This window comes from Falco punctatus (assembly GCF_963210335.1).
Source record: "Falco punctatus genome assembly, chromosome: 7".
Lineage (NCBI taxonomy): Eukaryota > Metazoa > Chordata > Aves > Falconiformes > Falconidae > Falco > Falco punctatus.
In genome coordinates this window covers 19,294,551-19,319,681 of record NC_137587.1, presented here as the reverse complement: position 1 = coordinate 19,319,681, position 25,131 = coordinate 19,294,551, and the positions used below count along the sequence as shown (strand labels likewise).

The following is a 25,131-nucleotide window of genomic DNA, read 5'->3' as shown; positions in this document are numbered from 1 at the left end:
GGTGGGTTTTTTTCTCTCATAAGCAGGTAGTCATTTGGCAACCCAGTTAGAAATTTGGGGCGTTATGGTCAGACAGCTCCTGAGAGGCTTCTCATAAGCAGTATGCTCATTGTAGACTTCACCCTTTGCGTTGTATCAGTTGCAATTTTGTAATTTTTTTTTTTTTTTGACAGGTACTACTCTGTTTTGTACCCTCTGGAAAGAAAAATATCTGATGCAAAATCCCGAGACCTAGTTATCTATATCTGGGCCCACGCAATAGTGGCCAGCATTCCAGTATTTGCTGTGACCAATGTTTCTGATATTTATGCCATGTCCACATGTTCTGAATCCTGGAGTTACTCCCTTGGCCACCTGATATACGTCATTATCTATAACATCACCACTGTGATTGTACCAGTGGCTGTGGTATTCCTCTTTATGATCCTTATTCGCAGGGCACTGAGTGCCAGCCAGAAGAAAAAGGTCATCATAGCTGCATTAAGGACCCCTCAGAATACAATTTCTATTCCTTATGCGTCCCAGCGAGAAGCTGAGCTTCATGCCATGCTGCTTTCCATGGTTATGATATTTATTTTCTGCAGTGTTCCCTATGTGACTTTGGTGATTTATCGCACCATACTCAATATTTCAGATATTTCAGTCTTCTTGCTTCTCACTGCCATTTGGTTGCCCAAGGTCTCTTTGCTGGCCAATCCTTTGTTATTTTTAACTGTTAACAAATCGGTACGGAAGTGCTTAGTGGGGACAATAGTACAGCTGCACCGAAGGTATAGCAGGAGAAACATTGTCAACTCGGGTGGTGTTACAGATACTAATCTGGAGCCCAGTGTCCGTTCAGGGAGCCAGCTTCTGGAGATGTTTCATATCGGGCAACAACAGATCTTCAAGCCAATGGAAGATGAGGAGAATGAGACCAAGTCCATTGGCTCTGGTGACTTTCAACGGAAAGAAATTCCCACCACCAGTTTAGAGGTAGGAGAGACTTTGGTTCACAAATTTATACCACAGACGACTGCAGACTCCACAGCACAGGTGGTGCCAGTTGTGCCCACAGAAGCTGATACGGTAAATGACAAGTATTCCATGCAGTTTGGTTTTGGGCCCTTTGAGCTGCCTCCACAGTGGCTCTCAGAAAACCGAAACAGTAAGAAGCGACTCCTGCCTCCTTTGGGGAATACCCCCGAAGAGCTAATCCAGACAAAACAGCCTAAGTGTAAAGCAGAAAGAAAAATCAGCAGAAACAATAAAGTCAGTATCTTTCCCAAGGTGGATTCCTAGTAAGAGCAGGAGCTTTAAGTGACAGAGGAAGGTCCCCTTCTATTATTTGTGTGATCCCATGGATCTTTGTTACGCTGAAATTTGTTACAGGCTGATTTTTTTTGTCCCAAATATAATTTAAACAAACAAAAGGGAAGCGTATATACAAGTGTTCCTTATTAATATGTTTTCATGAAAATAATGTATCAAAAGATGGTGTTTCCTAGTTTTATGTGTGCAATTCCTACAATGATACCTGCCTGATTAACTTTCAAAAAGTATATATGGCTTTGGGGACACTTTATGGCTGAAATATGGCAGTCAGTTTGCTGGGCAGCCTCAAGTTATATTAAAACACACTGTGGGTATCAAAGTAACTTTAGTTAGTGGGGACAAGTGTAGGGCTGTAGGGAGTAGAAGACATGCAAAATGGGTAAGTCCTGACCACTTTTAGATAGACACAGCAGGGTTCTGCACATTTCATTAATGAAGTAAGAAGGACTATTTATTAAGTACATCTATTTTCTGTTAAGATCATTTCTTAAATCAGTGTTAAAAATAAAACTTGCTGGGCTTTTTACACAAATTAGTTACCAAGTATCTGCCAAACATCTAAAGTTTTTTAAAAGCTAAAACCACTGGTTTTTGGCTTAAACTTCCACAAAGCCAAGGATACCCAAATCATCGTGTGTCAAACACAAGAAAGATGGTTTTTTAAAAAAACATATATTCTTGTAGTTTTAAGTAAAAACTGGATTGGAGACCATACAGGACAAATCCTGACTCCAGTAAACAAGTATGTATGTGCCAAGGGCATAAATAGAACACTTTGATCCTGTGATAAAGAGCATATACAAATGTCTCAACAGTGTAATGTGTGTATTGTGTAACTAACCAAGCAGTCAACCTTAAAATAGACTCATCTGCTGGTGCACTTTGCTGTTTTCTTATGGGAAAGCTAGCAAAAGAAAGAAATGGGTCAGAAATCCTGGTAGCCTTGTACTGAACTGCTGAGTGAGAAACCTGATAACAGACCCCAAAAGGCAAGATTTATTAATGCTGTTGCTCACTATTGTCAGAGGTAGGGTTTCCCTTCTACCATCACAGATAGAGATACCAACCATCCTACTTCACTTTTCTCACAGAGTAGACCAGCCGGTATATGAACATGAGACTTTCAAAACTGGTGCCTGACTCCTGAGTGAATCAGTGATGCCGTCCCTGGTATGAGCACACCAGCCTTTCTATGAGTTCAGGCATTGTACTGCAGCTTGCTCCTCTGCGTCATCATGGGCATATTGTCTCGTTTGTCCTGAGTGTGAATTTTAAATTACATTGGTCTGTTAGATGACCTGAAACTACTGTAACCCTGGCATTTTAATCCTTGTTCAGTTAGTTGCAAGTAGTCTTTCCTTCTTCCTTATCTGCATTCACTGTAGTCTCTGTGGGTAGTTTCTTAAAAGCACAATCTAGTAACATCTATGTACTCCTTGTGGTTCCTCCTGTGCTTTAGCCCTTTGGTATATGCTGAACCTGTATCTGTAGTTAACTTCTGTGTATGAAAGTAGTTTTCTCTGAAGCATACTTTTAAAAGGACAAGGAGAAGAATCTTGCCAAGTTGCCAGTAACTTACTGAATCCAACTGGTTAATGTTCAAAGTGAGAAAAAATTCTTCTGAAGCAGAATTCGGAGATGTACCTGTTCTTCCTTTGTCATGTTTGGATGTGGCTTTGAGCAACGTGGTCTAGTGGAAGGTGTCCCTGCCCATGGCAGGGGGTTGGTACTAGATGATCTTTAAGGTCCCTACCAACCCAAACCATCCTACGATTCTATGTTTGAAGAACATCAGCAGCTTCTGATGGCTCCAAGGTGGTAGATTTCTACAAGGCATTAAAAGCAAATGTTTTAATAAAAATGTATTTAAAAGTTTATAAATTACTGTGTAAACTATGTTTTTATCCATTTCCTCTTTAGTTTAAGTGTACTTGATGCTAGTTCAAGAACTTCGCAGCTTGGGAGTGAGGAGCAGCCTTCAGTGGGTCCACACGGGTGGTGGGAACCCCAGCCACCATGGTCCTTAGATACAAAGATGAGAAGGCAGACATAGCTTGCCTGAAATCAGAGAGAAGAAATATTCCAGGAAAAGATGTTCCTTCTGTGGCAGAGGTAGAGTAGTACCATAGCAGACACGTTACGTGTTGATAAAAAATAATGTTTTTTTTCCCAAAGTTACTGAAAGAACAGATGTTATTCATAAATTCTGAAAACCTCAAAACCAAAGTAGGAGCTAGAGTTTCCTTAAGAATTTTGATTAAATTTAATATTTATGGCCCACTTACATGTAGATACTGGTCAAAGTCTCTGTGATTAATGAATGTGGATAAATGGTGACTCAGATCTGAACTCCTTTGAGGAAAGCAAACTTAGTTTTGTCCTTTTCAAATCTCATGTTGAATGAAATGCCAATGATAAATTCAAAAAGCCAGATTGCATAGAATTTAGTTCTATCATGTCTGGAAAGCAAAGGGTTTGCAATATTTTTTGACTGTTGAGACAAATATTTTTTTTTAAAGAGGACACATGTAAAAACTTGCTTTTTTTTTTTTTTAGCAGATTGTATCTGAAGACATTGAAACCTTTCACCAAGAAATTAACTAAGGGGGTTTTCCATATATGAACAATTATTTGGGAATATTTATTTTAGTCCCTCTTCCAACACTTTATCCACGTGAATGTTTGAGGGAAGTAAGAAAAAAAAAACAACCACAAAAGCCCATCTTTGCATAGCAAAAATAATCTGTGTAAAATTCATAGTACAGGCTCTGTGCTAGAACTGTCATCAGAAAACAGTAATTCAGGAATCTCTTTATGCAAAATGGAATATTTGACTTCATCTAAGACAGTGGTAACTTCCATTACTGCTGTCTGTTGACTTGTTCAAATGATTTCTACTGGGCAAACTGTTCTCCAGCATCCAAAATGAAAAAAAAAAATCTCAAGACTTTTCTTCTTTATCATCACCTTAAACATCAGCAAAAGTGGTGTGTGTTTGGGATTTTTTAGATGGTTGTTTTTAACCACCACAGGTGTTGGTAAGATAATTTTTTCTTTCCAGATTATTGATAAAAGAAAGTAAAAGTACAAAGTAAAGCTATGGGAAATGAAGAAGTGAAAGCCTGGGGTAATTCAGCCTGTGCAAATAGATTTAAAAGCTAAATCTTACTATTGGAGGAAAACTTGCAGGAAAGTTAAAACTCATTATTCAGGCACTTATGGGAGAAAAATAGAAAATGGAGCTCCTATTAAAGGAAGAAATCCTTTAAAAAGGATGAAAATACTATTATGGAGACAATGCCAATTTACTGTTCCTAGACATCCACAAGAAATCATGTAAAAATATATAAAAATTAAAAGAAGAAAAAACCCCACAGTCCTTCAGCACCAAATAATGCTTTATTTGTTGGCTACTTGGCAACAGTATATTTTGCACAATAGGATAAGCTTCCAGACAAAAGCAGTTGTTTTCTACAAACTCTCCAAGTATTCTACTCTGTAACAGATCTAATTGTTATTAAGCTGCGGTAATTTAATGAATGCATTTGTTCTGGTTTTAAAAATACACATACAGATAATACTTTGCAGAAAAGGCTGGCGGGATTTCTGTAGTGAGTTTTCTTCTATTCTGCTCCCTGTTTCCTGGAAAAATATTCCTGTATCAGTGGTGAGGAAGGTCAGGCTGTCTTTCCAGATCCATAGAACTGGGACTTGGCAGCTCATTCCAGCTAAACAGGAGCTGTCCCATAAGCTGCTGTGAAGGTAACCAGCTCTGGAAGTGATTATACATCCGACAGAACTCAGGTAGTTCCTCTCATTCATGTCACCTGACCTTGCATTGCATAACTTGATAAAGAATGTAAACATAAAAAAAACAAAATCCCTGCCTTCTAATCTTATTTGATATGTTACTGTGTCATTGTGTTAACCTACGTAGGAGTCTGTATGAGATTATGGTTTTAGGATTTTTTTCTTTTTTGGGGCCATAAAGGACTCGCCCCTTGAAAAAGATATGGTTGAAGTCATTACTTTCAAACTTAAAACATTCTTACCTCTTCAAAGAGGTGAAGAGTATGTAGAGGCTGATTTTTCTGATTGCTTTCTTCAGGGACAACAATACAAAAGTGTGAGGTAGAACACTACCTCATGGTGATTTACCCCAAAAAGATTTTTTGTGCACAGTACTTCCCTAAGCAGCATTTTATCTTCTTTGCCTTCATCTTCTGTAAAACTAAACCCTCTACTTTTGCCTGTATCATATCCTAAGCCACAGCAGGTCCTTAGACACTTGTAGGATCTCATTCTTCTGGTCGCCTTGCACGTGTCCAGTAGCAAACTCCCAACACACTGTACTGCACAGCACTGAGACATTTCAGCACAGCACAATCTATTTTGAGCTCGTGCTTCCTGAACTCTGGTGTTCTTCAGCAGAAGGAGGTGGTGGCAGCATTGAAGATGGTCTTGTCTAGGCAGGACCTTTCCCAATGCAAGTCAAAGAATGAAAACCTGGCTTTTATTAAACACAGTGGAAGTTTTACCATTGACTCTGGACTTTGCATTTTAGTTCAGCGTTTCTTCCTCAACTGACAGGTTACTATGCTGTATCACTGTTGTTGATGGAGCACACTGCAGAACTCTACTCATCCTCACCAAGGGCTTCTGGAAAAGTTGGAATATGGCCCAAAATTCTTGGCTTTTTGCCCTTGACTTGGCATAAGCTAATCAGAAGATATTCATACATAATCTATTTGTCCTTTGCAAGAAAAAGTTCAGTTTATTTCCCTAACATTTAGGGGAATTAATAAAATGAAAATTAGCTGTGCTTGTCCTGATCTGAGTACTAGAACTGCTACTGTCTGCATTAAAAATATTGTCTGTCGTAAAGAAAAGCTACTTTGGGTGAGTATACAAAAGAATATTAAAAATATCAAAGACAAATAAGTATTAAACAAATTCTTGATAATTTGCCCTCCAACCTGTATGAAGCAATGAAAGCGTTTTGGATACGTGAATTCTGTTACTACGGCGACTGTGTTCTGAGTATCAGGACAACTTGTCTAAATGCACTGCCTCCGTATTGTAACCTGTCTTTTAGGATGAAAGGCAGCTCTTGGAATGCTTTTCCTGCTGTGCCCTTCCTAGATAGAAGTTTTCTCCAGTTCATCCCTAGTTGGTTGTGGGTTTTTTTGTTGGTTTTTTTTTTTTTTTTTTTTTTTAATAATCATCATACAGTATCTAGTTTATCATGGAACCAAAACTGACCTATTCCCAGAAAGGCAAAAAGAAATCACACCCTTTGTTTTGCTTTTCTAGTTCAAACTTAATTATAAATATACCTACCACCTGTAACAATATTTGAGATTTTGTCATATTTAATGATGTTTACAAAGTTCAGTCCTCTTACTGGAGATGGAGACTTACAGCCTCATATGCAGGGTTTGAGATACGAACCTCCTCTTTTTCCTCTCTGGGTCTTCTAGGACACGTAACACCAATAGATCGTAAGATCAACTATGGTTTGAGATATCTCTGCTAAGCCATTATTATTAACTCTTGGGTGTGACAGCCTCACAGAAAACCTTCACTGGTTCCACGTGGACAAGCAGCAGTAAGGAGCCTGTTCCTGCACCACTTTCAAAGTCATTTTATGTCCATTTGTTACCAAATGCAGAGCTGGACAGTCTCCTTTCTTGGGCTCTTCTGAGGTTGTAGGCAATCTGCAATATGGGAAGCTGATAGCAAGTCAAACTCTGTCAGCTATTAAACATACACACTCTACTGTAGAAATAAATATTGGGGTAGTTATACCTAGCTGCTTTCCACACATCATTATTCATAGCCAATATAGTTCCTAATACAGCAAAAGCCAGATTTTAGTTTAGGGAGTTCTGAGCTATATTGTCCATTCTACTGCTTTCTCATTGTCATTACTGGGCTTAAATACTCAATTTGTGGGTGTAAACATTCAGTCTCCTATTTTTGCTTCAATTCATGGTCTGCACCACCTGGAAAGCACCATACATTCCAGACACCACTATGGTATTGCATTAGCAATTGCAGGATTTATGTTAAAAATTCTAACATACCTAGAGTTCAGCATGCTTAGGGAGGAGGCAAAAACACACGTGGTTTACTGGTCTATTTTCTATCTTTGTCTTCAGCTCTTACCTGTAAACCACACTGCACCGTTAGTACACTGAATACCAGGAAAAGTTGTTCTTAACGTGACAGTAAAATGCTGTGCTCTGTAAGCATCGATAAAAACCTCTACTGCAGACAGCAAATCTATTTTAGCAGAAAAATCTGTCAGTTTGAACAAGATCAGATTTGTTTCTTTAAACTGTTTCTTGTAAAATTTTGCCACCAATGAAAACCTGATTTCAACATATATGGGTATCAGAGGAAGTTGAAGGGGCCAGTAACTCTCTCTACAGTTCTTACAAGTTAATCAGAACACAGGAATGAATCCCCACATCCTATTTAAATGAAGAAATAAAAAGGGATGGGATCGTGAAGGTAATTACACTCCTTAATTTAATTAATTAAAAATTTAATTAAATTCCCTATTACCAGCAAGTATTCAGGTAAAAAATGGTGACCACAATATTAAAGTTTTAATAAGTTTATTTAAAAGTCATCCAGCTATCCCTGTTTACAAGTAAACACGACACAATGTATGCAAAAGACTTGACAGACGACCAAAAAGAAGCAACAGTAACAGCACAGGTAACCTTCCTTACAAGGCTCAGTACCGTAACCACCTTCTGTCGGGTTAGACACTTCAAACCCGGCTCTTTCACTGAAGGGGGAAGGCAGCAGCAGGGAGAATTACGCTGCCGTGAAAACGGCTACAAACACCCGCAGGTTTTAACACCGACTCTAAAGGCCCCCCTTGCTGAGCCACCCGCCCCGGCCAGGCCCGAGCCCAGCGAGCACGCCCCGCCTCCCGGCAGCCCGTGCTTCAGCCTCCGCGGGCAGCGCTGCTCACTGAACCTGCCCCGTCTGAAGGCGCTCCTGCTCCCGCGCCCCCCAGCCGAGCCTCCCCAGGGCCCCGACACCCGCACCCGCAGGGAGGGCGCCATCCCCCTGCGTCCCGTCCCGGCGGCGCGCTCAGCCCGGCGCCCAGCCCGGCTCTCCCATTCTCGCGGCCCCGCCGCGCTGAGCCGGGCCCTCTCAGCCGCGGTGCCAGCACCACCCAACTACCTGCGGGGAGGAGGGAGGACAAGGACGCTCTCTACGGAGCATTTGTCTCTCTCATGACGCAGAAGACAGGCTTCTGTGGGGTTACAGAATGGCTCAGACTTCCTAAGCAAGGGAAAGCTGGATGATAGTTGCATCCCTGTAAAAAAGCTAAGAACAACTCCCGCGTTATCCCTCTTCCTCCCCCACCTCCCGATGGTACCGCCTCAATTGAAGGCGGAGCCATGCAGCTACCGCGAGAGTTCAGTGAGTTGGTCGTTATGGGAACGGCAGCGGCGGCGGCCCTGTTGCCACCGCTGGCCTCCGCGTTGCCGCCCTCCCGTGGTAAGGACGGGGCGGCCACGGGGGTGCCGGGCCCTGCCGGGGGTACCGGCCACAGGCCCTCCCGAGCGGGGAGGGGCGCCGCCCGCCCTCCCGCCACGTGGGGCTGTGGGAGCTGCGGCTCTGCCGGACAGCAGCCCCGTCGGGGCAGCGCTCGGGGTTCCTCCTGCGGGCACGGGAAAGGGCGGGCTGCCCGGCTGCCGGTTGAAACCTCTTGTGAGATTGTTGTTCGTTTGTGCGTTTGGTTTATTGTTCCTTTGGGGCCCACCTGTTGCTTATCGCTGGCTTCTTCGTTTATGTTACTTTGGGTCTTTTGCACTCACTTTTCCCCCCGCCCCGCGAAAGTGAAAGAAGCCCGTAACAGCCCTCGGGCGGCGCCGTTGGCAGAGGCCCCGGCTCGCCCGAGGGTCGGTGGGTTCGGGGCTGCCTCCGCGGGGGTGGGGCGGGGCGCCGCTGCGGGAGCCGGGAGCGCTGGGGTGTCGCTGCCCGCTCTGCGCTCCCGCCGCTCCGCGCTGTGTCGCGTTACGGACCCGCAGCCGGGAGGCGGCTTGTCCCGGTTTCTTGGACTGAAATAAACGGTTGTTGTATTCACTTGGGCCTTCTGAAAATTACCAGTGCCTGTCACATACTCGCGTGTCTAGTTCACGTGAATTCACGCCGTTTTTTGCAGAAAGCCATGCGTTTCTGTTGTTAAAACTCAAAACTGAATTGGGACTGGGAAAGTGGCTCTTTGGATTCAGAAGCTCCCTCCGCTTAGAACTACCGACTATAAAAATGCTTTTGGCTGCTTTATCTGAGATGTTTACAATGTCTATAACATACCCTCATTCTTTTGTTGATGCCAACTTTGCCAGTCCCATGCTTTTTTTAAAAGAAACAACCAGAGCTATACAGTTTCCTTTGTTGTGAGATTACTTTTAATATTTAAGCCATTTGAAGTTTCTTTGACACTAAGCAAATTTGAATACTCTGATTGGCTTGATGATACGAATATGTTTTTGTACAAACATTAAAAAAATATACTTGAGTGGCAAGCTAGGCTATTCTAGAAGAACCTCTCAAATTGCTAGAAAGGATTTGAAACTTGTTTAATCTGTATCTGAAACATTAATGTGTTTGTGTTGCTTTATTATGAAACTGACAGATTGGAAGGTTGTGTTTGGGTTTTTTTCCCAATTTTAGGTCATAATGGATGTTACAAGGGTGAGCTTGGATAAAATTTCAAGGAGGCCTGCATGTAGCTCAAGAGCCTGTCCTATCTGTAGATCTTTACATACATCCCTGGAATTATTAACACCAGAGCCATGTGTGCCAAAGGTAATTCTTTTCATTGGGTTAGAAACTCCATGCCTAATTCTTCTTAGTAGAATGCCAAAGAAATAAGTTTCTGCTTTTTAGCTTCACGTAGAGTTCTGGCTCTGCAGGTGTGCTGTAAGGGGTTATGGGAAAGTTCATGAATGTGGGGTGCTCCTTATGCATGCGTGGAATGATGTTTAATTTCATTTTTCTGAACCTGTGTTACTTTTATTTGCCGCAAAAAGGGTTCTTCAGTACTACAACCTAGAAAACATGGTTGTCTTTACAGTTAACCAGATTATTAAATAAACTCTATTTTAAAGAAAAAACATTTGACATTCTGGTAACAATGTGTAGATACACAGCTATAGGCTGTTGATGCATAAGCCAGTATGTATATAATTCCACTTCCATCCCATTTGTGCTTTTAAATTTAAGTTGGAATAAAAATTATTTTGCTTATTAAAAGAAAGCATTTGAGCAATCCTCACAAGTTGAATTTTTGACTGTAAGGTGGTCTCAGGTTGTGTTTGAATCAAGTTTTTAAAAAATATTTTATAGTATTCCAAGAAATACGTCAGCTCCAGAGATTCAACGAAGTCCATTGGAAGTAGATGTTCATCCATCCTCTGAGAAAATTAATTTTGGGTATTAACTTAGTTTTGGGAATGGGATGTATGATATAGTTGTTGGGTTGTAGGAACTGGGACTTGAGAATTTGAGATTTAGATTGATTTTCTTGGATTAGTCCAATTGAATTGAACCTCTGTTCACCTGTCTGTAGAACGGGATCATACCTAGATGCTTCACAGAAGTATTTTTTTTATAGGTTCACAGTCAGGTATTAAGGTTAGCATCAGATAACTCTGAATCCAAGTTCTGACCTAAACATCATAGGCTATTACATGAAAATTTAATCTCTTGAGATTGATGAGTGAAGCAGAAGCTTTTCAGCCCTTTAAATTAGACTATAAATATAGTATGAGCAAGAGATTGGGACGCTACCTGGTGCAGAGCACTTACGGTGTCAGGAAATGGATGGTGCTGTTGTACACACAGACTCTGAACTAGTTGGCTGTGCCGTCTGCTGCAGCAGAAATGACATACACCTTTGGAATCATTCCCTACCTTGGCAATTCCAAATCTGGCAGTCTGTGGAATGATGAGCTTGAGAATCAATGTGATATCTAAGAAACAGAACTCTGTATCAAATCTGAAAATGGTTCTTTTATTTAAGAAGTACTCTGCAGTATTGTATAGAATTGTTGTTAGCCTTTGTGATGGTATATAATAAATTCCAATTATCTTTTTTTTTCCCTGAAAGATTTCTATTTTTGTGGTAGTAATTAATTTGCATTTCATAGGTTGATTCACCTGTCATTTTGGCTGCTAGTCATCAAAGAGGCAGTCTAGAAGACTGCTGTCCAGAAGAAAACAAAGGTGATGACAGAGAGAAATCTGATGTCAGGAAAGTAAGAACAGATCAGCAAACCATAGTGGAGAGTACAACCTTCTTTCTTCACATGTGTATACTGAAACCCAATGAGTTATCAGGTGTGGGAACGGCTAATGCTTTCTTGTGTTGTGGCTAGACCAAACATTATGTCTGTATAGTTTCAGTAAAATTTTGTTGATGGAGGCAAAAGAGGATGCAAATAGGTAAAATTCTAGAAGAGAAGGAAGTGTCAAAATCTATACCTTGACTTCTTTCAAAGATGGGATTCAGGATAGTGAAGAGAAGATGCCTGATGGAAAAGGACCTGGGGGTGCCGGTTGATGACAGGCTGAACATGTGCCAGCAGCGTGCCCGGGTGGCCCCAGCAGCATCCTGGCTTGTGTCTAAAAGAGTGTGGCCAGCAGGACAAGGGCAGTGATTGTCCCCCTGTACTGGGCACTGGTGAGGCCGCACCTCGAATCCTGTGTTGGTTTGGGCCCCTCACTGCAAGAGGGACTTTGAGGTGCTGGAGCGTGTCCAGAGAAGGACATTGAAGCTGGTGAAAGGTCTGGAGCACAAGTCTTATGAGGAGTGGCTGAGGGAACTGGGGTGTTCCAGCCTGGAGAGTAGGAGGCTCAGAGGGGACCTTATTGCTCTCTGCAACTACCTGAAAGGGGGTTGCAAGCATCTGGGTGTCAGTCTCTTCTCCCAGATAATAGGCAACAAGACAAGAAGAAATGGCCCCAAGTGGCTCTGGGGGAGGTTTAGCCTGGATATTAGGAAAAATTTCTTCACTGAAAGGGTGGTTAAGCGTTGGAACAGGCTGCCCAGGGAAGTGGTAGAATAGGAATTCCTGGGGGTATTTAAAAAATGCATAGATGTGGTGCTTAGGGTCATGGTTTAGTGATGGAATTGTCAGTCCTGTGTTAACAGTTGGGCTCTATGATCTTAGAGGTCTTTTCCAACCTGAATGATTTTATAATTCTAAATGTGTTATTACTACTGTTGCCACTACAGCATATGTCTTGTGGCATCTAAGCTGTGACCTGCACCTTGGTGATTACCTCAAAGATCAGGACAAACCATGTGCATGTTTTTCCACGGAACTGTGTTAGAAAGTGTTTTCAGTAAGGTGTTTTTATCAAACTTCACAGAGATCACGATCATTTGTTAGAGACTTTGTATCCTATTAATGGTCCACCAGTCCAAAAATTTGGAGATTATGGTTGTAAGTTATTGCGTTTAACTGAACAATGCTAATACTAAGAATATAATTTAATATAAATGTGCAGTACCTCATTTTAATGAAAGCATTTTTAGAAGTGCTTCAAATGGCATTCTTGTGGAATTCTATAAATGGTAATAAATTAACTTTCTAGAACTTCTGGCTATTTAAAATCAGAGGAGCAAAGGCTGGTATGTGAAGCAGAAAGTTTGGATACCTTCTTCAAGTTTAGATAAGATTTCATGACAGAATTGGGGTCAAAAGAAATCCCTTGATTCCTGCTTCTGTGTTGAACATGAGTCCTGGTGTACTAGCACATACAGTTTTTTAAACAGTAACCCACTGCAAAGGCTCTGTGGTGATCCCTAACTGACAAAAATGTATTTTTGTTTCTTAATTATTAACATTTCAAACAGTATCTTTAAAAGTTTATCTTATGTCTATTTTATTGTGAAAAGCTTTTTCCTGTGCTCTTTCAGGATGTATCTTTGATTTGGATTCTGGAGATGATAGCATGGGAACACAGACTTTGGAATTCTGTGAACCTTCCCAAGGAAAACTAAGTAGTGCAAAAGAAGGTATTACTTTTCAGGTGTATAAAATGAACAGTGCAATAAAACCTTCCCTGTCTCCACCCCACCCACCTTTCATTAATCCTTCTAGGAGAGTTTGGGAGCATAGTGTATTTGAGTGTATATTATATAATTATAAAAAAAAATTACAAACTAAAAATGTATATGCATTATGATATTCAAGAAGTGTTGGATGAATTTTTTATTTAAAGATTATTTTATTAAAGGATATTCACTTTTTCTAATGATATGGTAGTATTTGAGTTTTGGATAGATTCAGCCAAAAGGCAGAATCCAGTGGTGATTCTATCTAGTGCATCTGTGCTGGTCATCTGAGGTAATACTCATTGTTTCAGAACAGAAATTGGACATAACTCAACTTCAAAGCTTCACTCAGTAGTTTTAGGTTTGAATCAACTGCTGGGCTCAGGCCAGTTGGAATAAGTACTCTTTTTTTTTTTTTTTTTTTTTTTAACTTCTGCCCTTGGGGCTTCCCTGGAGCTCAGTTAGATTTTTATAGCTCTCCCCTTGTTGTATTACTCATCTCTTTCATTGGTATGAAGTAGACCAATGCATCATAGTAAATGCCTGAGATCCATGGGTTTGTAAGGCATTTGACATCAAAAGACAAGAAAATGAAAATGTATTGCTGGACTCCAAAACTTGGAAGTCTGTGGGAACTGGACAGCACTACAAGTGTTTACTCTTGCTATGAAAGCTAACTTTGACCAGAAGAGAGGGCAGAGCATGAGGATGCTATAGGAAGGGGAAAAGCCGAAAGTAATCAAAATTGTGATCTGCATGTTCAGGAAAAAAAAAGAGGCAATAGAGAAATCTATTTTAATTAAATAATGGAACTTTCCATAATTTATCACTGCTTGTATTTCTCAAAACAACATTTTTCTAGAATCGATATCAGAATCTGTTTGGCTGAGATGTAAGTCGAGACTGAAACTTCTATAAGATTTGAAAGTAGAGATATTATTGAGTCTCTCTCAACTCCAGAATTATTAATTTTAATAAATGACATTTCAACAGGTATTCTACTGGTCAGGCTAAAGAAATTATTTCTGACTTTAAAGCTTATTTTGTCTGTAATTTTTGATGATACTGTGGAGATGTTGAAACTTTTCCATTATAAATTTGAATTTAATAACTTGCCCAAAATTCAGGGTCTCTTCCTCCCCCACACCATAACCAACTGCTGCAGCTCGGTTTGATTCAGCATTCTGTTATGAAGGTTTCTGTGTTTTTCCCTGCTACTAACTGGTTTAGAACTGAACATGATATATATGCTTGAGAATAATTGTACTCTTGTTTATGGTTTTTATCAAATTACTTGTACTGCTTTTTAGTTTTGCTTTTTTAAAAATTTTGAAATGCTTCAAGCTAGCATTAATTTCAAGTATATTCTACAGCAAACTCTTCCAACCTGGAATATTCTGAAGAAACAGATGTAGATCCTCAGATTCAAGCATCTAGGAAGAAAATGAATGAACTTGACAAAATACTGGCAAAAATACATTTTAAAGAGAGAGCAATTAAAAACAAAGGCAAAGAAATGAGGGCAAAGCTCTGGGAAGAACTTCAGGTTAGAAGTGTTCTGCCTATTTTGTAAATAGTATACCTTAGAGTACTGTCTTCCAGGATTATCTTATTTCACAGGCACCTTGTTTTATTAAATAACTCAGTTGGCTGATCAAAGTGAAGAAATGGATCTTAAAAAGTACCTTTGAATAGGTTTTAATATGTTGGCTAGGCTGGCTTTGAAAGAAGGCTGTGGTCCTTAAAAACTGAGATGACCAACAGCCAAATATACAGCTGTCTAGATGTGGTTTACTAGCATAACTAGTGTTATGCTTGAGCTTGCTACTTGCAGGTATGATAAGGCATGACAAGAGGTAATGCCTATGAACTCAGGACTAAACCTCTTTATTCTGCTCTAGTGTGACCATTCTTAGGCCCATCTATTTCAGTACTGTCTGTTACTGAAGAAATTAGAGATGCTGCCTGAAGAAGCTGTAAAAATACTACAGCACAAATTTCTTCACATTATTCCTATCCTGGTCTCTGGCAGTTAAATATCAGTTTAAGCCTTGAAACATGAGAGTTAGTATTTCTTCTGAGATTAGGCATTGTACAATTTACGTGAGTACAAATGTCTGTTGCGAAGACATGACTGCAGTTGATTGGACTGCATCTTGTAGTTTCTGTGGATTTGGATTCAGAACCATATATACATCACATAACTTTGTCCTGTGAAACGTGTTTTCACGTAAGAGACAATATATAACAGAGGCTTTAAACAGAGGCTCCACCATGTCTTTATCATAACTTTAGTATTGATTGTTCAGATAGTCTTGAGAAGAAAATAAAGTGTTAAGTAAATGTTGCCACTGAACAAGGAATTTTAATAGGGTCTGAGTTCATTAGACCTGATAAGCAGACAACATATTTTGTTCTACAGTATTTGAAGTGAATATATGTATGTATGTGTATATTTATGCTTTATTTCTTTTGAATAGTCTATCAGAACCACTGGAAGCCAGATGGAGGTAGAAAACACAAAACTTTTTTTAGCTTTGAACTCATCATGGCAGGATACAGCTAGTAAGTAAGAAAGAGAAGTAAGTCCCTGATATAATAATTGTGTATTTTGATTGAAACTCATATTTTTGTTGGATATTATAGAAATAAAGCTTTCAGACCCTTACAATAAAATAGTCTTCACATGTAAAAGTACATCAAGGAAATATTTGAAACATTAACTGAAATAATGTTTGCATTATCACAAATGTAGAAGTTGTACTTTTAATTTTGTTTATAGAAACTGCATTTTTTTCAAAGAACTGGTGACTCTAGAAGGGTACAAATCCAGATAAATAAAGCTTGCATTTTGAAAGTTGATGGCAAACAGATATTTCAGGAAGGGTTCATGACTGATAACATCGATAAATTAATGATAGCAGGTATAGGGAAAGTTAAGAGTGGAAACCTGCTGAAAAACTTGGACGTCTTTACCATTTTTGAATATTTGGCATTAAGTGAGGAATTCAAAATTGCAGTGGTAAACAAACAAAATTATGAAGTTACTGATGTGTGATTGCTGGTGGTCATAGAGGGTTTGTCAGGCTGGAGTACTTGGTGTAGGAAGGTCAGGCAATTAAAAAGTATTAGGCCTAAAAATGTTACTTAGAAGTTCTAGGGATGTGGGCCCTGCCACACATGTATCTTGGAGAACATTTTCATATGGAGATGGGCGAGAGAGTGAGAAGGATGCAATGTCAATATCATGGTAAGGATCTCATAATATGACAGGTCCAGAGGGAGGGGAAACCCCGAGCTTTTTTAGGAATTGTTAACAGAAGAACCAAAAGAATGGGACCAAATTATGATACAAACTACTGAGTTATATGTTGGAAAGTAATACAGGAAGATGCGTGCACAGCCCAAGTCTTGGAACATGGTCCAAAAGGCAGTATGTGTCATTTACGTTAAATTTGATACTGATTATGTTGCATTTAATTCACTTCTAAAAGAATCTTAAGATTCAAAATGTGAGAGAGAATTTGAGTAAAAGGGATCATCAAATCATATAAAGTGTGATTCTAAGGAAAAGGTGTGAATATGAAACATGAACTTAGTTTTTTTTATCAGCTTTTTTCCTGAGAATTCTAGAAGAATAAGTTTAGGATAGATGGCAGTTATTTTAAAGCAAATGTTAAAGACATGCTAGCAGACTATTCCTAGGAAGAAAAGACCAGGAAGTCTGATATGATAGTTTATGAGTTTTACCATGATATGACAATAAAGACAAAAATATTCAAAGTAGAAATGAACACACCAATAAAAATATTTTTTTCATTTTACTCTTTTAATAAAAATAAATTCCATCTTAAATAGCATTTAAACCAGCAAATTCTATAGCTGTATTAAAAGCAGATAAATAACTAATGAAGGATTGAGTTCTTTAATAGGAAAAGTAAACATATAATGACACAGAGAAATGTGAAATGTGATACATAACAAAAAAAGACTATTATCAAAGTTACAGTGAATACCAATAATGTAAAACTATAGATAGAATCGCGAAAGAAAAGTTAAAAAACTACTTAGAAATGTTTTCTCTACTGAGTCGGAAGGACCCAATTCTGTTGGCGTTCTAAAGCCATTGAAGCGTGTTCTGACTGAAGTATTGATAACTTTCTTCAGGAATGCACAGAGGATGTGCATGCTCATAGAGACCTGGAAAAGGAAAACAGTGGGTATTTTTAAATGTCCTTTTTCTTTCTGTGCCTAGGATCCTGCTGCGGGAGACACTGGAACAAACTGTAGACATTCTGATCACAGTGTCTTTATGGGGAGGGGCAGGGGGAACAAAACCAGGCTGTGTCATACCTGCTCAAGTGTGGTTTTAAAAAAAATCTGCTGTTTGAATGCTCTGGTGCTGGAGTTCTCAGAGGTGTGTCAGTCATATACACATTTTGCATCCTGTCCTTCATCAGTATACTTCAGTTGAAAGGAAATCAAATTGTGGTGCATCTTGTTTTTTCTTGTTTGGAAGAGAACAAGGATTTGAGATCTGCATGGTTATTGTTGAGCAACAATCTCAACTTGAATGTTGGAAATATGTGCATAATAATGGTAGCAATGTGTGGTTAAAACATTTCAACAAAAATTATTACAAGGTAACCTTTTATTTCTGTGCTAAAGTTTGGGTTATTAAAGGAAGAACACAGAACTTGACATGTGTGATATTTAAGAAGTCTCCAGTAGGTGTCAGGGTATAGTAAAAAACCAGTAAGCAAGCAAGACTGGTTAATGAATTTGTGCTTCAATTCCTGTTTCATTTCAAAGGTAACTCCTTGCAGTAGAGATAATGCACATCAAATGGGTTCTGGTGTACCGTACAGGCAAAACTCTGCATAGTTTCGATTTATATTTTTCCTCCAGCTTGATCTTTATCTTGAGTTTTCTGTGACATGCCGGTACCTTACTTTTCAGGAATTGTTTATTTAAATGACTGCCCTGACAGCTACCCTGGTTGATACTGAAATGGAATGCAATTCATAATTTGTGTCCCAGCCTTTCAGGCATAAAAAAACCTGCTGACATACTCATGGCAAAAATGTAAATTAGGAGTTAAAGGGCCTTAAATTCATTCCTCCGTACTCTGTGTAACAAAACCACACTTTCAGTTGAATCCACTAAACTTCATTATTACAGGATGTTTGTTGTTTTTTTCATTGTGAAAAACACATTTTTCATATGTGATATATATGGTTCTTTGCAACAGAAGTCCTTTTCTGTAAGTGGTTAAGTGTATAGACTGCAAGTTAATGGTCTAACTTATACTTTTCAGTTGATATGTGTCAAAATCAGTCATGATATTTTATTTGAGTAACTGAAATAACTCTTGCATGCTAGGATGTTTGAACACTTTTTTCCCCCCTAGATTATAACCTTGACATAAACCACTGGAAGTCTAATAATTCATGCACAGGCAGACACCAGCTGTGAAAACCTGGATACTTTATTCTCATTCAAAGTTCTAGATGACTTGCCACATGGTGTCTGTAGAGGCTTTTGAACTTTAGGGCCTTGGGCTGTATCTTCTAGAATGCAATCATTTGTTCTGTACGGGGACTAGTTGCTAAAAACAAAACACAGCCATGTGAAACAGCATAACTATTCATGAGACGCCTTATACTTTCACCCTGTCTTTATTTCTTGAGAAATGTGGTGGTTATGTAACTTACCCAGGTAAATTCCTTTTAACTTTCACATGTGAGACCTTATAGTATGATACACATGAAACTAGATCTTCTTGAAATAAATTTTAATTAAATTTTACTGAAAAAATTATTTGCAGATCCCTCCCATGCTAATGAAGATGAAATAAGTACTTCAGTATTTCACACAGAAATTAATCCAGAAGATTATGATTGCCATGAAACCCACCATAATCATGGTAAGCTTTATTAATTGTGTAGTTTATATTTCTAGATATGGCAAAACAACATGTACAAGGGTTGGTAAAGATGACTTGGCCTTTGTGGCTAGGCCAATGAAATCAGAGAAAGCAAGACTGCTTAGTGGAATGGCAACAGTTTTTATTTTACAAATGATAAAGGAGAATAATTTTTTGTGACTTATAAAATGTTTTATTTGATATGCTAAGAAAACTTACTTTTCTATTTATAAAAATCTTCCATTGCAAAATGATGAGGTGTGTAACCGATTAATTGTAAAATGTATCATTGGTTCTTCACAGAAATTCTTTAAAAACTTGTCATTGCTGTTATTCTAAGGTACTGCAACTTTCATTAATAGGCTTATATTCAAGAAACTATCTAAAAACGAAGAGTGGTGCTGTGTACAGTTTCAACTGTTCTGTAACTTTTGTTTTTAGGGGAAATTTGTATGGACATTGTGAGAAACCTAGATCTTTGTACAACTTTATATTTTGTTATGGTGATTATTGTAAAGGCTGCATTGCTTTTATGGATTAAGTACTTTCTGGCAAAAATGAAACATCTGTACTGATTCTTTTAGACATCACTTGTTTATGTGCACCGTATAGAGGTTTCAGATGCTGGTACTAGTGTAGTGTGTCCAACATTTTAAAATAAATGGAATTGTGCTTTTGTGCCTCTGTTCTTTCCCTATTTGAAATTCAAATTTGTATGGTTGAGTAACTTCTCGCATGTGTTGTGACATAAGAAGAATAGCTTCAGCTGCCATTGCTATCAGCTGCAATTGTTTATTTCTTTGTCATCTACCATTCTATGTAAACAGAATGACTCTATCTTCCTGGTGACTGGCTAACATGACAAGGACATAATACACAGGCATTCCTTAAGGTTGAGCCATTGATGGCAGCAGAAACTCTGCACTTTTTAGAATGTGACTGTATGTTTTAATTCTTAAACCTGGACCTCAGCTCCCTTATCGTTTTATCAGTTGTCTTAGTTCATCAGTATGTTACCTCTGTGTTATTAAATGTTCTTCACACTGGGTCAGAGCAACACTGTGCTTTGATTTCTTTGTCTTCCTACCATGTGTCTTCGTTCCTCCCTTAAAACAAAGCTCAACTCTCAGCTTCCACCTTCACAATTTCTGAGTTGTGCTGGAGTGTACTTGAATAGCAGTGGCAGGTTTCATTGCTAGTATGCAGGACAGCGATGACTTCTGAAGTTCCTGGTAGAGGCATGGTTGGGAGTTGCTGTTGTTTGCACCATTTTGAGATGTTCTACATTCTCCTGGTGTGGGAACACATGTAATGGAGAGAACTTAGAACAATAAATTATTGAACTGACTTTTACTATTTCTTCTGGAGGCTTTTGATATAGTTTCTGAATAGCTAAGACATGTTTTTGGTGGCTTTTGGATGTCTAACAGTTGTCATAAAGACAGACCCTGAACAAGAGGAGCTTAACTTGCGAAGAAGCATGTATTTATTAGTTTTATAATATTACTTTAGCAGTCGCATCAAGATTTGTACCAAATCTTTGAAATTTGTACCAAAGCTACCAAAACTCATATGCAAAATTTGTTGAGCTGCAGTCTCTCTTTTACTTACCGATGCTGATCTTCAGAGTATTCCTTGTCCCAGTGATCCCTGTATGTCCCTTCTTTATTGAATGTTCTGAGTTGTTCTGTGTGATACATCCCTCTAAAAAAAAAGCTTATTCTACATTAGAGTAGCTTAGAAGTAACGTCTCATGTATGTTGCATGTTGTGTTGGTGTTTGGTGTGGTGTTTTGCTCATTTCAGGATAGAAGTTGCCATATTTATATTGATTGGCAAATTCTTAAATTATCCAGTTCCTTGATAGATTCAGGGTGTTACCTGGTAATGTTATAGATAGTTTGGAATGCTTTCAGTAAACAGTTGTGCATTTGAACTGCGACAGGGTGTTCTTGGTCAGATCCAACACCTCGGTCCTTTAGGGTTTACTTGCAATTTGAGAGTAAGTCTGGTTGATAAGAATGTTACACAGATTTTTTTATCCATAGCGTGTAAAAGGATACACAAAATTTATTTAACAGCTTTGGGAATCTGCTTTCAATCTCCTCACTCTGAGAAGTAGTTACTTCCATGTAAACTTCTGTATTCTATCTTCTGTTATCTAACATGTTGAATTGGGGGGTTTTGTAGGCAAATACCCCACCTATTTTTCAATTCTCTACTTTCCATGAAAGTAAAATGTACCATGCCTACTTTTGAAGTAGTTTTTGAGACTTAGAAGTTGGTTGTATTTGCTTAGAATTTTTATTTAATATGATAAATATTTGTTGTTTGTAAAGGGAATTGCTGTTTTAAAACTGGTAAAAGTCTCTGAAAAACAGAACTTGTACACATTTTTGTATGATGGATAGAAACCCATTGTTGAAAAAAACCCATACATGTGATGTTGTCAGAATATCATGTGGCTGTTTAGTAGCTTTACAGCTCTATGATGAATTTTATTTTTTAAAAAAATGTTTTATAAGCTGTGTTATAATAATATCAACTATATCATCTGTTCTTCAGCTGTTTTATTTTAAAAAATGTACTTGATATGTCTCCAAATAGTTCTGTGGTTTTCAGAAAAACTATTGTCTGATTTTGTACTGATGATAAAACTGAAACAATGATAGGGTTCAAAGGAATGCTGTGGCTTTTAAAGCCACCATGTTTAACATTTTTGAGGTCGGGAATCCAAAAGTATTTTAGCCTTTGCAACACTGAGTGATCTCATATAATAAAAGCTTAAAAGTGAGATTAGATTTTGACAATAGTTATGTTTTAAATATAGCAATATAGATTATATAAATAATGAAAACAGCATATAAAAGGTTTATCTATCCACTTTATATGTTTATTAAAGATTTAAATGGGATTGCAGTTATTATAGTGCTCATTGAATCAGAAAAGGAATGATCATAACTTAGCAACTTTTCTTCCTCAAACTTCAGATTACCCAAGTGAATTAGAAAGAAATGAATTTCTTAATCAAGCAGAAAACATGCATAGCAAAAATAAAGGCAATCAGGATTTCATTAAAAAGAATGTTGAGGTAAGCATTAAAGCATAACTTCATAAACATTTTGGTAAATGTTAACTAAAAAATAGTATATAAGTACTTCTGAAGACTTTTTTTTAAACCAGGAACTTAAAAGCTAATTAGGCATAAATGAAAAAAAATCTTGCTGTAAAAGGTGCTGTTCATAGTGGAGTATTGTATAAGATAGTTCTCATCCTGAATGTTCATATTGGTGGGGATAATACTGCTTCTATGAATTTGCTAGAGTACTGGAAATAAAATTATTCTGTTTGTGCCTAGGTATAGCTTGTTTTGAAGGCAAATATCTCCTAAGACTTTCCTTAAATGTATTTCCCATGAAGTTAAAGGCAGATGTTCTTATGCATAGGTATGCAGATTGTTCATGTATAGTAGGTGTGGGACCCTTATTTACAGAAGACTTCTGTATGACAGAAAATAGATGTCTTGATTTTCATGCCCCCCCTTTTTTTTTTTTTTTTCTGTAAGACCTAGTAGCTATAATGATTTTTCATCCAATGAAAAATATCTGCCTTCCTGCTATGTGAAAGACTGTTACAAGATTATCAATTTATTATATGTAGGCTGCTATATTTTTATGTCAGAGGGATAATTTCTATTATGCCAATAAGCAAGATTTGGATGTTAATTTGACAGGCTTTAAAAATCTTTGTTCTGGTGCTGTTTGAGCTAATGGAGTTCTAAAGTCTGTTTTTTATTTTTCTAAATATTTCAGCTAGCAAAAGATCCAGGAAACCAGGTTGTTATGCTTGAGAGAGAAAGGAAAAGGCTAGTTGAACTATTGAAGGATACAGAAGATGGAATTGAATTTCAAGGTCTTGAGGTATGGCAACTTTAATTTGTCCGGTCCTGTTGTATTTGGCTTATTTTTGTCGTAAATCTAAATTTGATTTGATTTTAGTCCTACCATGAACTAATCTGCTGAGATGCGAGAGAAGAGCTGAACAAATCCAATTGGCATTGTTTCCAAGAATTAATTTTCATTGGTGGCTTTGTTCATTTTACCAACACTTGGACACACTTGGCCTCAGAAAAATAGCAGAACTTAAAAGTTAGACACAGTGGAAGGAGCCTTAGAAGCACACTTAGAAGACAATGACCTGTTTTCTTTACATAAAAAGTGAAGTTGGGGCCTATCAATCTGAGTAGCTAGCCTCAGGTAGAAGGGCCAGCAACTACTTATAAAAAACTCCAAGAGTTTTGTGAGGACATGAACTTCAGAATGTAACAGTTGGGGAAATATGGAGCTTATGTGTCCATTTAGAAAGATAACATATCTTTGTGGAACTTCTAACTCAGTCTTAAAAGTATACAGAAGAGCCAAAGTCTGGTTAAGTATTAGGCATTTATGCTTTAACGTAAAGTTGTTAAACAGCATACAGTCTGCATACTGCAGTGGATAGCAAGAGCTGAAGTAGATAGAAATACCTTTCCCCATAGAGAGTAAAAAAATGCTTGGTTGTCCCACCAGTCACTGCTTCTAGGAGAGTCTGTGCCACAAAATGATTCCCAGTAACATAAAGACATCAAACGGTCTTTTGATCTCCCAGTTACTAGCAGATGGTCTTTATTTCTTACTGCTTTGAGGGGACTATTATAGTGAAGGTGTTCTTGGGGGTTCTGTTTTTCAGAAGTAATCATAAGGCTGCTGGGATGGGAAGATAAAATTTAGTTTGAAAAATGAATTCTGCTAGGAACTTACAGTACTTTTTAACTATATATGTTATTAAACATGCTAAAGATACATGTTTTCATAGAATGAACATCCTCAAACATGTAAACTTGATATAATGCTTCAAGAAACCTGCATTTTAAAAAACAAGAAGAAATATTGGGAAAATGCTTGCTTTGTGTCAAGAAATTAGATAATCATTCTAAATTGTTTTACATAAAGTGTACATTGTGACATCTATAGTTATGTTACAAATTTTTTCACAGCATTTGTAAGTACACACTGAATCACAGTGCCTAAGAAGAAAGATGTGAACTCTGTGTAGAATGAACAAACTATATCCAAGGTCCTGTTTATGTTTAATGTATATAGCTAAAAATGATCTCGACTAAATTATTTTTCAGTATGTTAAATAAGAACTTAGGCGTGAGAGAAAGAAACAAAAGCAAATACAATGTATTTTTAAAATTATCTCTTCCCCTATTTTATTTTGGGTTATTTTCTAATAAGGAGGTAAAGACATCCAAGAGGTGGTTCTCTTCATTACTCTTTTCTAAAATGAGTCTAAAATCTGTCCTTATAAATTACCATTTCAGGATATGGGGTAGGGAGGTGAGCTCAAGATTATCATTATCTGAATCCAAACTGGTTATGGAAACAGAGAACTAACCGACCCATGGTTTGTGACCTTAAACAAATGTGTAATTTACCCAACTTCAGTGTGATTTCTAGATTGAAACTCATTTGGTCTGTGGTCCAAAACTTTAATCTAGGGAAACTAGTAAATGTACACTATGTTTTGGTATTTTCGGAGCTTTGTAGGGCAGATAAAAGTGAAGGAGTCTGTCCATATCAGTCAGGAAAACCTAATGGACAAATTACTAAGATTATATAAATGTGCAGTATTTTAAAAGTAACTGTTCTTTCACAGTTAGTAACATAAAGTAGAAGCACAGAAGACATAACCTCTGCTGATCATTGGTATGCAAAGGTTTAAACTGTAAGTCACAATGAGTACTTGTGTTCATG

The 25,131-nt window shown here is 38.1% G+C and overlaps 2 protein-coding genes across 12 annotated transcripts in view; both read left to right on the top strand.

Moving 5' to 3' along the window:
* The window catches only part of GPR176 (G protein-coupled receptor 176), a 40,826-nt gene extending 37,631 nt beyond the window's left edge, over window positions 1–3,195 (top strand). For all 7 annotated transcript variants that reach the window (XM_080396448.1, XM_080396449.1, XM_080396451.1 and 4 more), the window contains one exon: window positions 174–3,195. In XM_080396448.1, coding sequence (XP_080252574.1) covers window positions 174–1,281 — 1,108 coding nt within the window. In that variant the 3' untranslated portion in view covers window positions 1,282–3,195. The remainder of the gene's footprint in view (window positions 1–173) is intronic.
* A 2,271-nt stretch (window positions 3,196–5,466) lies between these two features.
* FSIP1 (fibrous sheath interacting protein 1) overlaps window positions 5,467–25,131 on the top strand; it is a 98,578-nt gene continuing 78,913 nt past the window's right edge. For 2 of the 5 annotated variants that reach the window (XM_080396444.1, XM_080396443.1), the window contains exons 1-9: window positions 5,467–9,051; window positions 10,018–10,152; window positions 11,496–11,685; window positions 13,271–13,369; window positions 14,782–14,954; window positions 15,889–15,973; window positions 19,236–19,334; window positions 22,324–22,424; window positions 23,146–23,253. In XM_080396444.1, the coding sequence (XP_080252570.1) occupies window positions 8,710–9,051; window positions 10,018–10,152; window positions 11,496–11,685; window positions 13,271–13,369; window positions 14,782–14,954; window positions 15,889–15,973; window positions 19,236–19,334; window positions 22,324–22,424; window positions 23,146–23,253 (1,332 nt within the window). In that variant the 5' untranslated portion in view covers window positions 5,467–8,709. Of the gene's footprint in view, window positions 9,071–10,017; window positions 10,153–11,495; window positions 11,686–13,270; window positions 13,370–14,781; window positions 14,955–15,888; window positions 15,974–19,235; window positions 19,335–22,323; window positions 22,425–23,145; window positions 23,254–25,131 lie in introns of all 5 variants that reach the window. The other 3 variants (XM_080396445.1, XM_080396447.1, XM_080396446.1) reach the window with 3 other exon arrangements.